Source organism: Neofelis nebulosa, chromosome 3 (genome assembly GCF_028018385.1).
Source record: "Neofelis nebulosa isolate mNeoNeb1 chromosome 3, mNeoNeb1.pri, whole genome shotgun sequence".
In the NCBI taxonomy this organism is placed as follows: domain Eukaryota; kingdom Metazoa; phylum Chordata; class Mammalia; order Carnivora; family Felidae; genus Neofelis; species Neofelis nebulosa.
Genome location: NC_080784.1, coordinates 127,565,941 through 127,583,299, shown reverse-complemented (window position 1 = coordinate 127,583,299; position 17,359 = coordinate 127,565,941). Strand labels below are relative to the sequence as shown.

The 17,359-nt window shown below is 41.4% G+C and overlaps 1 protein-coding gene across 12 annotated transcripts in view; it reads left to right on the top strand.

Annotated features, from left to right (window-relative positions):
* Positions 1–15,000, top strand: part of BMPR1B (bone morphogenetic protein receptor type 1B) — a 425,442-nt gene extending 410,442 nt beyond the window's left edge. For all 12 annotated transcript variants that reach the window (XM_058721870.1, XM_058721874.1, XM_058721869.1 and 9 more), the window contains 3 exons: positions 5,837–6,012; positions 9,417–9,547; positions 11,091–15,000. In XM_058721870.1, the coding sequence (XP_058577853.1) occupies positions 5,837–6,012; positions 9,417–9,547; positions 11,091–11,216 (433 nt within the window). In that variant the 3' untranslated portion in view covers positions 11,217–15,000. The remainder of the gene's footprint in view (positions 1–5,836; positions 6,013–9,416; positions 9,548–11,090) is intronic.
* The last annotated feature ends 2,359 nt before the right edge of the window (positions 15,001–17,359 follow it).

Genomic DNA, 17,359 nt, shown 5'->3' with positions numbered 1-17,359 from the left:
AGTGTAAGTCGTGCCCTATTCCGCAGTCCCATGCTTTGCCCGGGCTCATCCTCCAGCTCTCTCTGGCTCCTTGCTGGAGTCTCCACTTTGAGCCTCTCTGCATTCACAGGAGCTCCACGGTTCCCTCTGCTGGTTACTTTAAGAACTGCAGTGCGCACGTGCCACTCTGGGTACCAGGGCCAGACCCAGGGGGCCACATACGCAGTAGGGAGTGGCACTGTCCATAGACAATAAAACCGATTAAAATCGTCACTGTGCGCCCAAGGTTCTAAACCATGTCAGTAATGAAATCTGTCTCCCAGCAGGTCCTATTGCTTCTCCCGTGTGCCTACTTCATCAGCCCTCCTTGTCACCTTCAGAAGAGGAAAATCTTAGTATTGTATCCTTTCATTGCCTTCTCTTCCCTTCTCTGCTGCCATTGTCTCACAGTGTCAGTGTGCCTTGCTGCCCTCTCCCTGCCTAAAGCAGTTGCCTTGAGGACCCTCGATCACTTTGTATCCCCGTCGGATGAGAAGGAGCCACTGAGAGTGTTTGAATGCTGGAAGGTTTGGTCTCCTCTGTAGACCTCTTACACCACCATGCTGCCACTTTCTTTATCCTACCACTGTCATCCAAATGATTTTGGTGAGAAATAGGAAGTTTGTTTTCATGCCTCTTTATGTAGTCCTAGCTGAGGGCATCCTACATTTTGAGAATCAAATAAAATTACACTTCATCAGCCCTAATCCTACTTAATACACTAGGGAACTCGGTTTCATTCACAGTGCATCTGGGGACCCTAAGGAACTGTTTTCCTCTCTGTCCTATCAGCCTTATATCTTTGATATATGTTCTATATATATGTTTGCTATACCTCCACATAATATAGTGGCTGATTCTTCTTTGCCGAACACTCAACTCACTGACGACACTTGACGACACTTTACTGTCAACTCAAGGTTGAAGAGAGCTTTGCTGAGATATGTTGTAGGGCACTGTGTAAAATTTAGTCATGAAATTCATGCCACCAGAACATTTTCCTGATCTTTGTTTCCTACAGAAGCTTAACATCTTGTCATGACTCTAGGTCAGAGGGGAGAACCCTTTTTCTCCCTAATTGACTTGCCTCTTTACCCCCAACCTCCCAAATTACTGTTTATTTTTTATTCAGAAAATTTTAGGTGTTTTTATTTAATCCTGTCCCAGCCCACTGTCCCTAAAGTTCATAAAGAAAAGTACCCAGTAATGTAAGATTCTAAAAAAATTTTTTTTTCCTGGAGAGGAAGTTGCCTGACAACCTTTAATTTATTTTGTTCAAAAAAGATATAAATATAAATATAAATATAAATAAATATATATATATATTTATTTATAAATATATATATATATTTATATATATTTTTTAAGTTTATTTATTTTGAGAGAGAGAAGGAGAGAGACAGCGTGTGCACACATAAGTGGGGGAGGGGCTGAGCGAGAGGGAGAGAAAGAAAGAATCCCAAACAGGCTCTGAGCTGTCAGTGCAGAGCCGGATGTGGGGCTTGATCCCATGAACTGTGAGATCATGACCTGAGCCAAAATCAAGAGTAGGATGCTTAACCCACTGAGCCACCCAGGTGCCTCATTCAAATTATATTTTTATGTTTTTTCACATTCTACTTAAGCCTGTATCATACTGGTACATTAACAGGGATGAAAGCCAATGTTGGATCTAGTAGAAGGATTAATTATTAAAGTGTAAGTAAAAATATCTACCCCTGTAGTTCTCTAAACCCAATTTTTCAGTTATGAGCCCTTTGTGCAAATATTTCTAACTCTTCTCCATTGGAAGGCAGGAGAGATCATGTTTTCCTCTACAGTGAACGTGGCACCCATGTTTTTGATGGAATGTTTTTGGTTTTTCCTGGTAGAAACTCATCTTCTCTACTTTGGTCCACTTTTGCTCTTCAGAGCCTTATGTTTCCAACCTATCCCTTAATCCTTGAAAGGTACATTTTTCTTGTTCCTTACCCTGCTGAATTCTTTTCCTTTATAATATATTTAATTAAAATATATTTATATATACAGAAAAGTATAAAAAATAATAAGGCACTCATGTAACAATTGTTATAATGTTAACAAAGTTAACAAGTTGCCTTATTTTTATCTAATCTTTTTGGTTTTTTTTAATGCAATGTTGAAGATAGCCCTTTTCATTCTGCTCCCTATTTTATTCCCCCTTTACCCGACCCGGAAGTAGCTAGTATCCTGAAGTTGGTATTTATCTTTGCTCTGAGTGATTTTATGATTTGACCACATGTACGTGTGGCCGCTGCAGCACAGAGGATTCTTTTGTGCATTTAGAGTTCGTTTCTCCGACTCTGCCCTCCTTGTACAGTAACTGTCTTTTCTCATGAACTGCCCCTTCATGGAAAAGGAAGCCAGGGAAAGCTGAAGGAGCCCTGACCTTTCCTGTTTCCTTCTTCCTCCTTGACCCCTTCCTTCAGTTACTTTATCCCCTATTCTTACATGCTCTGCATGTAAGAATCTCTACTTATGGCCTCTTTTTCTTCCTTTATTCTCGGTCCCCCAGTGTCAATATCCCTGGCTTCTATTTTTGGTCTTGAAGATGAACAAACTTACTTTTTCTCTTCCCTAATTTGGGAGCAGCTAAGATAACGTTACTGAAAACCTGAGAGAGAGCTGCAGTTTAATTACTTTCCAATATAGAAACACTCCTGAGTGAAGAGGGGCTGGAGCTATATATGTCTTGGAGGGTCTGCCCCTTTATAATGTTTGATATGAAGTACTTATAATTGGCGTGTTTATCATTTAAGTGTAGTGCTGAAGGCATTTGCCATTAGGTTAACAGTAATCTTTTGCAACGTTACTTTGCTTAACAAAATTTTATTTAACCTCTTAGATATTGGTAATGTCTCATTTTATGGTCTATATACAACAGAGATTTTTTAAATTTTTTTTTTCAACGTTTTTTATTTATTTTTGGGACAGAGAGAGACAGAGCATGAACGGGGAAGGGGCAGAGAGAGAGGGAGACACAGAATCGGAAACAGGCTCCAGGCTCTGAGCCATCAGCCCAGAGCCTGACGCGGGGCTCGAACTCACGGACCGCGAGATCGTGACCTGGCTGAAGTCGGACGCTTAACCGACTGCGCCACCCAGGCGCCCCCAACAGAGATTTTTTAAAAATATTTTTAATGTTTATTTTTGAGAGAGAGAGAGAGACAGAGCATGAGCAGGGGAGGGCAGAGAGAGAGAGAGGAAGACCCAGAATGTGAAGCAGGCTCCAGGCTCCGAGCTGTCAGAACAGAGCTCAATGCAGGGCTTGAACTCATGGTCCGTGAGATCATGACCTGAGCTGAAGTCGGACGCTCAACCGACTGAGCCACCCAGGTGCCCCAGAGATTTTTTTATATTTCTCTTTAAAGTATCTATAGCAAAGTTTACTGTGGACTGGCCTTTTCTTTCAGTTAAAGTGTATTATTTACCAACCATGTGCACAGCCCATTGTGAATGGAGAGGGATCAGGACAATTCTCTTTAGGGCTATGAAATGATTATGGTAGATAGTTAGGGCTCAAGGAGTTTACACTTTTAGGTTGGAAGACAGATACTTATTCAGATATTCTGAGGGAGGGTATCTATTCACATACTACTAGGGAAACACGAAGGGTGGGGAAAGGAAGGAAGAGAGGGGACAGTCGTGCCAAGCCTGCACATTTTTTGGGAATCTGACGGACCAACCAAATCCTTGATTGTATGTTTGTTCAGTGTTTGAGGGAATGAGAATGTAGAGATGAACTCTGTGTAGTCTACCTATCAGAAATCTTAATTCTGTCATCAAGTGACTATTACCTTTCAGTTTACAATAGATTGTCTCCATGTCAGACATTCTGTTAGCCCTTCCTAACCTAGCAAATCCAAATAAAGCACAAGAAGCTAAGAGTAAGAATGGGAAGGAGTTGCCTAAAATCTTTATCAAGTGTGGTCACTATATCTTTGGCCCAGATACACTCTTGTGGGGCCCATGATAAGACTGGTCTTGATTTTGTCTCCCAGTCCACGTTCTGGAATATAATTTAGGCCCTTTACCAGTTTCTTTCCATCTGCAAGCCCCCATGTTTGTTTCTTTGTATAGAAACCAGAATTCTCTACCCAGGCCCACCACTGTCTACCTCTAATGATTCAAAATCATAAATTAGAACACATTAATGAAGTACCTACTATGTGCTCACAGAAGAGATGTCAGTATAATTAAAAGTGGAATTTTTGTGGCATCTTTGAAATCTGATATTTTTCATTTTATCATTAAGCTGCTTCTTGGCTCACTTTCTTCCAAGTCTATATTACAGACTAATATATATTATATAACATATATATATATATATATATATATATATATATATATATATGCATGTATATGTAAATTTATTTATTTTCATTTTTAAAAATTTACACTTTAACTTTTATTTTAAAAACAAACAGGCTTTCTCAGAGCAGTAGCTCCTAGAAGATCCTGAGGGGCCTAATGAGAATACTGGTGGCCCATCTGTTGCAATAGCTTTATATTAAGGCTTTTAGCTGGAAATGAATCTAAAATGGTTCTAAGGATGAAGCTTTATGTGTTTTAGTAAATGTTAACAGTTTGGAGATCTGCAGAGAGACATCTGCCACCCTTTAAATTTTCCCAAGTGACACTGCATAGTTTCTGTTGTAGACAGTAAAGATGGAGGCAGGGAGATCAAAGCCACAGGTTCTTTCTGAAAGCCAGTAGTGTTTGGGCAAGTTTGGCGTTATTGCCTGTGACCCAGCCTGATAAATGTGATATTTGCTCTGTGTAACTTCCTCATGGAATAGAAATAACACGTAGCTGCTAGAGAGTCAGTGGAGTGTGATGAAAAGGAGAACACGTTCCCTAGGAATTAGGAGATAGCCGGGTTTAGCCACGATCCCCCGCAAACGGCAGTTTTAACAATGACTTTTTGTGTCTTTTCTGTTCAATAGTTTCTTCACCAAAACTGGGGTTTATTGCTCTTCCTAGCTCCACTAGTGTCTGCTGAGAGAATACTAGTTAACCTCTGATACATGCTTCGGACTGTGCTGGTCGCGATTTTACATACCTCGTCTTGGTTAGTTGTCAGCCTATCGAGCAATAGTAGTTTGACTTTACACATCTCCATTCAGAACTCCGGCTGCAGCTCGCAGCACTGAGGCAGTGGTTCCCAAGTGCCATTCTACAGATTGGTGTCCACCCATCGTGAATTTTCTCCCAGTCTATGGGACATCATGGTGAATGGATCGCGTCCTGAAATTTTCATTCACCTACTGATACTATGTTCAGTTATTCCTTTCCTCCTTTTATTAAGAAGTACATGTTGTAGATCCTGCTTATCAGAGTAAAACATTTTCAGGTCTTTGTTGGTTCTCTTCCTCCCTCATTTTTTAACTTGTTTGCACCTCTAAAAACCTCGCGACACTTGGTTTTAAAAATACTGTGTCAGACGAACCACCTTGGCATGTGCTCATGCCAATTTTCAGAGCAAAGCTATTAAAATATGAAGGGGAAGAAGATATTTTTAGGCATTTTTAATAGATATATAGCAATTATTCCGAGTGTATATTTGATCCAGTGGCAACGCAACCTTGTATGTCGTAGCTTCACTCTGCCATCTTCGTTGGGTTTTTACGTGTGAATATATAATACAACTGCTGGCAAAACATAAGTTTCAGGGAAACGTTATTCTGTGAAAGGCTATCCCTTCCCACCTTTCGCTAAAACCCTGTTCAGGAATCCCTTCAACTTGTCATTTGTTGGTCCTGCTCAGTGCTGATAGGGCTTTGCTTTCCTTTTTCCTCAGTGATACCAATGAAGTTGACATACCACCCAACACCCGAGTTGGCACCAAACGCTATATGCCCCCAGAAGTGTTGGACGAGAGCTTAAATAGAAATCACTTTCAGTCTTACATTATGGCCGACATGTACAGTTTTGGACTCATCCTCTGGGAGGTTGCTAGGAGATGTGTATCAGGAGGTAAGTAACAATGATGCTGTTGGATCTACTACAGATCCTTTCCGATCAGAGATCGGAGTTAGCATATTGTCCACGATTGCCTTTTATTTTCCACCTTGTTTCGGTTGATACAGTCACAGTCCCCCCAGTAAGTGATATCTGACGTCTTAGAATCATCTCAGACTGCCTCCTTCCAGCTTCTTGTCACCAACCTGCTGGGCCCCATCCCCAACTCCAATACCCCATTCCTTGTGGCTTCCTCTATGCAGATTAAGGTACAGACAGAAATGTGGGGTGGGACACCCATTCTTAACCTCCCCCCACACTTGACTTTCTATAGTTCTTCTTCATAAAGCAGTTTGAAAACATCAGTTTTTATCAAAAGGAAATGAAAGCATAAGAGTATTACTACTGGTCATGATAAGTTTCCTACAAACAAGGATTCCCTAGTAAGACAACGCAAGACATTGCTAAATATTCAGAGGCATTATTAATGCGTGTAGTATCTCGCTTACTGCTGCATCATCTGTCTTTAAATAGATTCCATCACTTTTTAGGTGAGAAGCTGAATCTTAGGCTCTTCATGATCAAGTACCCTGTTTATGGTTACTCTCATGGCTGTGCTTGGTAAGAGACCGTGCTGCTGCTCATCACGGCCAATTTAAACTCACTTTTGTGAAACCCTGAGTTTGCCCATGCTTCTGAAAGTGTGGAGAACACTTCACTGGGGCTGGGGTTCATTCTCAAACCTGCTGTTTACTATCTGTGAACCTTTGACAAGTTACTCAGCTTGATTCCAGTTCTCTCTTCTTAAGAAGGAGGTGAATTAAAGAGAATTAAAACTTCCTGGTACATCAGTAGCTTTCAATACATGTTAGCTCTTATTTAAAATTTTCATTTTGGTGGGTAGGGGCTTAACTTCTATTTGGATTCATATTTAAATATAGAGGAGAAACAGTTAATCAACAGGCATTTAGATTTTGGTGGAAAGATCACGATGCAATGCCTTCTCATCACTCTGGGAATTCTGAGCCTATTAGAAGCTTAATTTAAAATAGAACACGTTCCCTCTAAAGTGAGAGAACTGCAAAAAGGAAAGTTGACATAGGAAATGTTTCCTAACATTATATACGAAGAAGAAAAGAGCAAACCAAAATAGAAGTTAACTAACTGTGCCTTGGTTCATGATGTATAAAGAGTAGATGAGCCTATTTTTGAATACTATGCTTACACTTACGATAGGTTTGTAGAAGTTGAAGGAGTGGTAAGTAGACTACAAGACTACTTCTCTAATTACGTTTTCCTGAACATCTAAAGCAAACAAGTCCACGGGAAACCTGTATTTGGAAGCCTGTGAGCTGGAACACAGGAGAAATGATTCTCAGCTTAAAAACAAGTTAGCCTTATAAAAACAGCATGGTATTAATTGCTTTACTAGGTCTGTCTTTGCCTATGGAGATTTGAGAGGTACTAAAATGTTGCCTTTTCTCTTTATGAGATTGACATATGTTTGTCAGAGACATTCCAGTCCCAGCTCTGCCCCATACCAACTGTATGGCCTTGGGCAAGGTACTGAATCCCTCAAAACCAACTTTTCTCATCTGGATAATGTGGGTAATAATGCTACCTCACAAACATGTTTATAAAAATTTAATAAGTTATACAGCATACTTACCTACATGCCTGGTATCTAGTGGGTTCCTAATAAGTGAGTTTGTTTTCTCTTTCCAGAAAGGCAAACACACACAAACCTCTGTTCTCCAACACTTTCCTTTATGAAGATGGTGGAAGTTTTGGTCTTGTGTTTCTAGTCTAGGGACTATTGGGTGACCTAGATACATCTGGATGTAGGTCTTCTAAACCTGGCAAGAAAAAGAATTTTTGAGGTTTCAGACACCATTAAATGGCAGCTAATATGGAAGTTTTGATAACTTAATTGCATATAAGGAGAAAGAAGGAAGGCCTATAGTTCAAAGATAGACTTTGATTAATTCATAATTTTATGTGGTTGGCTCTGAGTTTGCTGTGGTACATATACTTGCTTACCACCATGTTGATAACGACACCAACATTAGGCATTGAGGAAAATATGAGATGAATAAGACAGACGTGGCCCTTGCCCTCAAGGTGTTGCCAGAGCCATTGTCTTAAGATTTAGAAAAAGAGGAAGAACTCAAATGAAGTGTGAGCATCCCCTATGCGTTAGACCCTGTGCTTTTAGTATCTCCTATAGAGATGAAACACAATGGAAGGAACTGTTAATGTAGACGACACATACAGTCATGCTCTGTGGTCTCAGCGAGGAACAAGACAGTGAGTTGGAATGGTCTGAGGAAACTGCTGAACCTTCTCGTCCTTTAGGTTTATATATGGGTTTGAGTTTGCAAGAAAGGGCCTAACACAGACTCCTGCTTTTGTCAGAGTAAACCCCAGCGAATTTAATGATGCACTGGATAACCTGCCAACCTGGCGGTATCATCTTGTTCAGATAAAAGCAATTACGCTTCTGTAATAGATGATTCAGGATGGGGAGGAAAGGTGCTCCACATAGAGTGTTCAGAGCAGTATCCTCTAAGGACAGAGGCCGCTGGTAATTATTGTGAGGAGTTAATCAGATAGGACTGAAAAGAAGATATAAGTAGCCTGCTTTTCTAAAGGACAAAAGGAATAAGGTAGAAAGTAGATACCAGGAAAAATGAAACGGAATTTCTCACGCTAAGTGCCATTTTCCTAAGATGACATAGATTTGTATCTTAACCCTCCTTTATGCAATACCTCTTTTTTTCTCAAAGTAATGCATTTCTTAGAGAAAGTTGGGTGAAACACAGAAAATTTAAAGGAGAAAATAATTAAAAATCAGACAGTTCTTGCACCTAAAAAATCATGGCTAGTATTTTTAGGTGTGTATAATTTTTTGAATTTTAAGTACGGAAAAGTGCATTCTTATGATTAAGCAGAAAAATGTAAATCTCCCGTTTTGTTCGAGTAGGACACACTGCCAAATGTATTATGAGATTCATAATCTCATATTGCGATAATAGAAACAGTCCCATATTATGCGGTATGAGTTTGGGAGGTGCCTGCCAAGTTTGCATTGAGATTTAATATAGATTCTTTTTTTAATTTGGCACACAAGACCCTTTATGAAATTGAAAATAAATTTGAGATGCTTGTTTTACTTAGCTTTGGGAAATTAGAAAAAACCTGTAATAACATGTTTCATTAGGTTTTCTATTTATGTTTTTAATTAGATTAAGTGTCATTGGGGCACATGTAGTTTTTCAAGACTTATTTTGCAGTTTTTCAGCCTACACTTGTCTTTAGTACTGACAGAACTTTTTGAGAACGGTTTGTATGTTGGCCGTTTAGGTCTACCTCATAGAAAGTGACGATAATAATAGTTCAAAAACAACTCATATTTTCAGGTATAGTGGAAGAATACCAGCTTCCCTATCACGATCTGGTGCCCAGTGACCCCTCTTACGAGGACATGAGAGAGATCGTGTGCATCAAGAAGCTACGTCCCTCATTCCCCAACCGGTGGAGCAGTGATGAGGTAAGGCTTGAGGTAAACAGGTGGCTATGACCAACTTCTAAATAGCCTTCTAGTGTGTGTGTGTGTGTGTATGTCTTTAAAGCATCATGATTTTCTCCATGACAAACCAGCCTGCAACAGTCTCTCATCATGAGGAGAGAAAAGATAGGCATCTGCAGAATCTAGTTTTCTTTACACTGAAGGGATACTAGTTGACTTAGTTGAGCTGCCCAACTGTGCCACGGACCTTTGTTAACAGGCCATGATATGATGCAGTCTGAACAAACCCATATTCAGCCTGGCTCTGAGGACACAGTGATGAGACCTGAGCAGTTCTGGAAGGCAGCTCTTCAGAAGGAGGAAGCAAGTTAGGTGGCCTTGCATTTCCTGACTCATCTCCTCCTCCGCTTCCTCTCCATCCACGCTCCAAGCTTGTAAATTCACCAAGTCCTGGAGTGCTCGGGCAGGCTGGAACATTCAGAGAGGAGTTTGAAGCATCCCCAGGGGGGAAAAAAAAGTAACCCCCCAAAAACCCACCCCACCAAACATGTACCAAAGCCAATGCCAACAAATGGAAAGAGCACTGTATATAAACTAATTCTTGAATGTTAAATGCATTTAAAAATAATCCTTGGTTCATTGTTTTTGTGTCTCATTACTGAAATGCTAAATAATGCAGATGTTTTCCAATGAGCTATGCAGAAAACTTTATGAGATCCTGGAGTTCTGTTATTTTGAAGGTGGTTACAGGCATTGGTATTATTCAGAATCCCTTCACTGAAGATTTCTAATGAAGTGAAATTGTGCTTTTCAACAGGAAGACCAATAATTGATGTGGCACAGGAGAACACAGGAGAAAGTTTTAGCGAGGCTGTGCACAGGTCATTAATCTTGTTAAATGGTACAGTGCGATGCTCTTATTGTAGCAGACAGCTGTGATTTAGGAATAACCATGTTTGTTTGAATAGTATGGAATTAGATAAAAGATTTAAGCTCATCGAGTGTTATAAACAATGTAGGAGTGTGGAGTGGAACACAGACTCCCTGGGTATTTTTGTATTTGTTTAATACGGACTTCAAAGACACTCTTCTACAATCAGCAAAACCACCTGCTTGCTACTGTCATAAGGAATACATGAAAATGTGTTTTAGTCATTTAGAATTTGTATGAAAAAAGAATTTTTTATGGAATTTTGTCTACATGCTTTTAGGAGTATCTTTTGAAACTATATTTACAGGGTGCCTGGGTGGCTCAGTTGGTTAAGCACCTGAATTTGGCTCAGGTCATGATCTCACGGTTCGTGGGTTCAAGCCCCGAGTTGGGCTCTGTGCTGACAGTTCAGAACCTGGAGCCTGCCTCGGATTCTGTGTCTCCCTCTCTCTCTGCCCCTGCCCCCTTGCGCTCGCTCTCTCTCTCTTTTTCTCAAAAATAAACATTAAAAAAATAAAAAATATATATATTCAAACTTCTGAAGCCTCAGACCAAAAGCCAGATATGAAATGGCCACCTTGCTGATAATCCCTGTGTCTCGTGTTACTCCAGCTTTCCTTTCCCTTCCCACAGTGTCTGAGGCAGATGGGAAAGCTCATGATGGAATGCTGGGCTCACAATCCTGCATCACGACTGACTGCCCTGCGCGTCAAGAAAACACTAGCCAAAATGTCAGAGTCCCAGGACATTAAACTCTGATTTGAGGGGAAAAAACAAGCATCTCTTGAGAAAGCCAGTAGATACTCTTCTGTTTGTGGGCAGAGCAAAAGATGTTCCAGAAGCATCCACAGTACAAGCCTTGAACACCATCCTGCTTCCCAGTGGGTTCAGCCTCACCTCTCAGGGAGCAGCCTGGACAAAGAGAAGTTCCCATAAACACGTTCTTACCGTGTCTGTTTGTAGGAGGGAGAAACCGCTTGGGTAACTTGTTCAAGATATGACGCGTGTTGCTTTCTAAGAAAGCCCTGTATTTTGGGATTGCCCTTTTTTTTTCTTCAAAAGATGCTTTAATTTTGCCAAAATAGAACAAATAATGTAGATGTTTTAAGGTTTTTACTATTATAGTTTAATAACAACAAAAGGTCTTCCCAGAAATTCTGCCGGAAGGCAAGTTTTAAAATACCTTTTTCCATTAGTATAATTTTGTTGCACTCTTCAAACCAAGAGACAGTCTGTGAAGTTGGAGAACACAGAGTGGAACTCCTCTGAAAATCTCCCCGGTTCTGCCTCCTCAGACCACTTTGGCCAGCCCTGAATTTAGGGGCCGCCACAGCAATGTGAATGCACCTGGGTACAGATGCCACCTGTCTGGGACCTTGTTTGGGGGTTCCTGCAGGTGACCCTTCGTAGCTTCAGGCAATATGGAACAAATGAAGGTTTCATGTGACTCTCTGAGAAGTAGTAAGTGTTGATGCTTTTCTTTAGAACCACTTTGTGTTTCTGGTTCTTTTAAGGCGTTTCTGTCACGGTAAAATCCTTTCCTTTTCATTAAACACAAACAGAGCTGTTTTTAGGTGCAGAGAACTGACCCATGCATGTTTTTGATCTCTCAAACGAAAGGATCAATATTACATAAAATTGCCATCAGTTTTGTTGTAAACAAGCCTCTTTAAAATAGAGCTAATTTTGCTCCTGTTTGTAAGAAAAATATGTCAGTAAGGTAGAAGATGAGGCTTGGGGGTGCAAATGGCTTGTCTCTTATCTGTGCAGGAAAGCCCGCCTTAGAAGCACAAGGGAAAGTATGCCTGTCTTATTTTATATATAGATAATGACAGTTTCTTTTTGTTATTGTCTGTCTCTTTTGTGTCTGAGTGAAGGGAAGGAGAGAAAGCATGTCATATTAATTTAACTAAATTTTAATTTAAAAGTAGAAATATAACCTCCAGAGGGGACAGCAGAAGAGAGCAAGTGGAGGGCACAAAATATTATGGCTGCTGTGATTTATTATTCTGAGATATGGATTGAGCATACTCACCCTAAATGATAATTTCACGTCTTAAGAGTGCTGACTCAGTTTATTTTATTTTCATGACGTTCAGTTCACTTGTTAATTAATTTATTTATTTTTCTTCTCTGTGGCACTTGTGCAAAGCATCTCCTCACCTACTCGGCTCTGTGGGGTTTGAACTTTTGAGGAACGTGAGTCAGATCATTGACAGGGCCAATATTCCTCAGCAACAGGAACATAAAGCTTAAAATTGTGCACACCCCTCTCACCTGTATCCGTCTACGTTTCCTTACTGTGGTTTTCTTTTGTTTCTTAGAGATTCTGCAGTGTTTAGTAAAGAATTGGGGAAGTACTTCTTGGTCTTTTTAAACACGACGTTCCTTCCAGAATACTCCAGGGGGCAGTGTTTTATAACACATTTTCACCAGTTGGTGCCTGAAGGATGGAGGGTGTTTGAAAATGTGACAGCTGCATGAAAAATGAGAAAATATTCTCCTCACTTCTGGAGTAGGCCTGCAGCTGGTGACTTGTTCAACCTGAAAACGTCTTAGAGCACAGAGTGGTTGTGAGCTGTGCTTACAGTTTGGGAGAACATCAGGAGAGAGTGTTCTGTAGTCAGCATTCTCTTCCCAGTGCTTTAGAGCCGCGTTTTGTGTGTAACGAAGATTTTCTTAACCCTTGAATAGGAACAATGTTTGTTTCTGCCAGATTAAAAACACTTGTTTCCAAATAGAATTGTAATCAGAAGGCTGCTTTTAGTGAGATTAAAATCACCTGAATCGCAACCCAAAGGTTCCTTTCCCTTGGGTCACATTGTATCCCCTGTGATAGCTTGGAAGGAATGTGTGCGTACAATGAAGTGTGATAATCATCTGAGCCTTGGAGAGAAACTTCAGTGCCTCTAAATTAGATAATCTACAAACAAATAAGCAAACATTGATGCCCGTTGAGTGGGGACGCAGTTGTGTTTCTTGATTTTCCCTAAATTTAAGCAAGGTTGGGCTTACCTCTTAGATAAAAATGTGTGTTATTTTTGGTAAATTTTTATACATAGGTAACTTCAATCAAAATACTTTGTGGGGAGGTGATGATTTGAAAGTAAACTAGATTTGTAGGGGGGACTTGGTTCCAATGAAGAATGGGAAGAAATTAAAATAATATCCAAATTTCTTCTATATTATTTGTTTAGTTGTTTTGGAAAAATCTATAGCTTGCTTTCTAATCCTCAACCTGATTTACTCACTATGAACATTTAAAAATTATTCTTGATATATTTAAAAAGACCCATTTAGTTGTTAGTGTCTTTCAATGAGATAGGCATTTATTTATGAGTAGATTTTTCTTTGTATCTTACCCAAACCCACCTTATTTAGGGAATACTAAATTGTTCTTAAAGGGACTACCTACTCACTTCCAAATCATACTTTCTGATTTTTAAATTTTTAGTAGCTCAGAAGTGAATTTTGTTTTCTTTTGTCTTTCAATAGAATAAGTGGGAACCTGAAAATTACTGTAGTCAGTTGTTTCTTTCAAGACTATTTCAAAGACTAAGATTTTCTTCTAATCACTCCCTCCCCTCCAAGGGAATCCTAAAATATTAGTTGCTAGCTAATGTGAGTTTTGTATGCTAAGATGTTCAGGTTTATAGTTTATGTATGTGTGTATATAGTATATAAATATATATGTATATATAAATATTATGTTCAGTTTGGAGTCTGGCACAACTCCATTATGTGGATTAGAGAGTAAAATATTATGGATGATAAAGTACTAAATGAAACATAATATTTATTTATGAAAGCATGTAGTTGGTTAAGTCACAAGTGACAGTGCTATGAACGTCGTGTATGAGGAGACAGGGCTTGGCCTTGCCAGACAGCACTGCTCACAGGCCACTAGAGACTGTTCTGTTTATTCTTCAAACATAAAGCTTCTTAGAAAACATGCCAAGATTTTGTTTCCAGGGAATTCCTTGACACATTTCGATTGTTGTGTACTCAGGTACAGGAAATACTGAATAACGACAGAATTTCGTGTTCCTAGAGTCATGCATAGTCATTAGACGTTACGGAGGTTTACCCCGTTGGTCTGTTCTGGTTCCTCTTTGTTTGTGAGCGGGAAGGCACTGAAGGCAATTTTTTTTTTTAAACTTGAATAGTTCTGCAGTTATATCTCTTTAGAAAACTCGGTCGCATAGCAGTGGAAATGAAAGAAGTGGCATCAGAAGTGGTTTAATTTAGCAATTATGATTCCTCTTGTAAAACAAAACAAAGAACAATGCCATATTTTTTGGAGAAAAGTTGGCAATATATAAGGGGTTTTGTTGTCTGTCTGTTTCAAAAGAAGATTCATTTGTGTTCTTTTGGGGAACCAGTGCCTTATTGAATTTGTATATACTGTAATTATTCAGGACTAGGGAACAAACAATTGTATTTGTTACAAATTGTATATGGCTTTGTTTTAACATTCCCCCCTCCCCCACCCCCACCCCCCCCACTGAAATAAAATGGATTCTTTATCCCCTTGGAAAGAACATGTCTGTTATCCTATAGTTGTGCCTTTTTTCCATCTTTGAAAATGTCACATTGTAACAGGCGGGAAGGCAGCAGTGGAAGAAAATGATGCAGGTAAGCTTATGTGTTTGGTGGCGGGAGAGCGAGATAAATGGTCTGATGGCTTCTGTCTTCTCTGTAATTAGGAGGCACAATCATCTGTTGAGAGCGAGAGGCAAGGTAGGGAAGTGAGGGGTTTAGGACAAGTGAGACAGTTTAAAATTGCGCCGTGGAAAATTGCAGCCAGATGGTTACAGGCAGCGCTGAGGGCCCGGTTCGCGGATGGGACCGACCGTGTGGCTTAGCGGCCGAGAGGGTGGGCTGTGGATTGCCAGGCGGCCTGTGTGGAGCCTCTCATACCCTCAGTTGTGTGACAACAGACCTGTGTGCACCTCACAGAGACTCCTTTTCTGTCCCTTCAAGTTGAGAATAATATTACCTAATGTGTGACGCCATCCTGAAGACGAAGCCCTCCACGCATCCGGCATGAAGTCAGCGCTCAGCCATTGCTGAATATTAGCTGGCGGTACAAAGTCCTGGTGCCACTTTCCTGTGTGGTTTCTGTCAGTCCCGAAGCGTAGGCCTGGGGCCTGCAACAAACATTCACTCAGGGTTGAAGGTTTTCAGGCACATGCAGTCATGGATCATGCAAAACGCGGATCACCACCATCCAGGGAGATGGCTGACGTGGCCCAGAGAAGGGATTGAAGAGGAGGCAGCTGGCGGGTGGAGGGAAACTAGGTCCAAGGACAGAGAACCCTTCTGGGGTTGGGGTGGTGTACCAGCAGTGACAGGGGCTGCAGTCCAGATGACACTTCAGAGAGAGAGCAGCAAGGCTAAGGACGGGCAGGAGGGTGCGATCACAGGAGTGCAGGGATTTAGCTAGTGGACAAGATTATCGATACCGAAAGAAGAACCCAACAGTAAGGCTTTTGGATAGGTCTTCACGGATCCTGGGGCCCCTGAGGATGGTAGCAGTCTAAGGAAACGAAGGCTGTGAGGCCAAGTTCTCCAGGGCCACAGGAAAATGGGGGATGGTCTATGAGGGCAGTGAGTCCGGACAGAGGCCGGTCGGGCCTGGTAGGCTGAAGCGCAAAGCAGTGGGTTCCATGCAAGGGCCGCGAATGATAAACACCCCATCTTTCCTCCCAGCCGTGACACGTGGGGTATGGAAGAAGGAGGCTATTGCCTTTGCCCCGGAAACGGTGTCCCCTTGGACCAGAGAAAGCCCTCTGCAAAGGGAGAGGGAAAGGATTGGGTTATTTCTGCTTGGATTGTGAATCTTGGCAGGTAGGGTAGAAAGTTTAGTTTTGAGGGGATCCGTTGGAGACTGGGTCAGGAGAGAAGCCCGGGATCGTTTGGGCACAGACAGTATAAGAATACTCCCTTAGTTACCAGGGACCCCAAAGTGTTCGTGTGACTGGCTGCATTTAGCCAGCTGCACTTGGGCCAAGGGAATTCATCCCAGCACTGGGATTCAGATCGACTTGGCTCACGTTCCGTGGTTTTCACTTTCTCACTTCTGTGGAAGTATAGAATCTGAGCACCGTTTTCTCCCCTGTATATGGGATAAAAATACCCATCTGCTTAGGGCTCTCATGAGCAGCACATGAGATGAATTTGTGAAGTACGTGAAGGCCCCACCCAGCACGTAGCAGAAGCTTTTCCTCACCGACGTGAGTTCAACAGGATATAAGCTAGCGATGTTTAAAGAATTCACAGTTCACTGTGGGCACACCTCTTCGCCCCTCTCTGTGCCCCACTTCTATATGCTATGGCCATTCATGGGACCTGAAGGGAGATGGGTAGTAAATCCCAGCTCAGGAGAACAGAACCTTCTCTTGGCACAAGTCATTTGTTACAACCCCACTCTTAGAAGGACTTTTGTTTCTGGAAAGTAATTTCTACCCTAGGTTCTGAGCTGCAGGACCTCTGGGACAGAAGAAGGTTCTTTGCCTGGTGCCTGTGTGCTGGCCCAGAAGGACAGATACAGTGGGAGGCCAGGCCTTAGAGAGCTCCGTAGTGTCCCCAGCCCAGGTCGCATGTCAGCGCCCTCACAGACTCATTTGGTAGCTCTCATAGGTTCAGCTTTCCCAACAGGGATCCCAGCTGCCAACGCTCCAGAGTAGGGGTCAGTGGACGGCATGGGGGAGTCTTACCACCCTGTGCTCTCTTTGAGAAGTACCGTTTGATTCTTTAATTGTATTTTCATCTTTATTTTTTAAGTGTCTGTTTATTTTTGAGGAAGTGCAAGCGGGGGAGGGGCACAGAGAGGGGGGAAGAGAGGATCCGAAGCGGGCTCTGTGCTGACAGCAGCGAGCCCGATTCAGGGCTCGAACTCA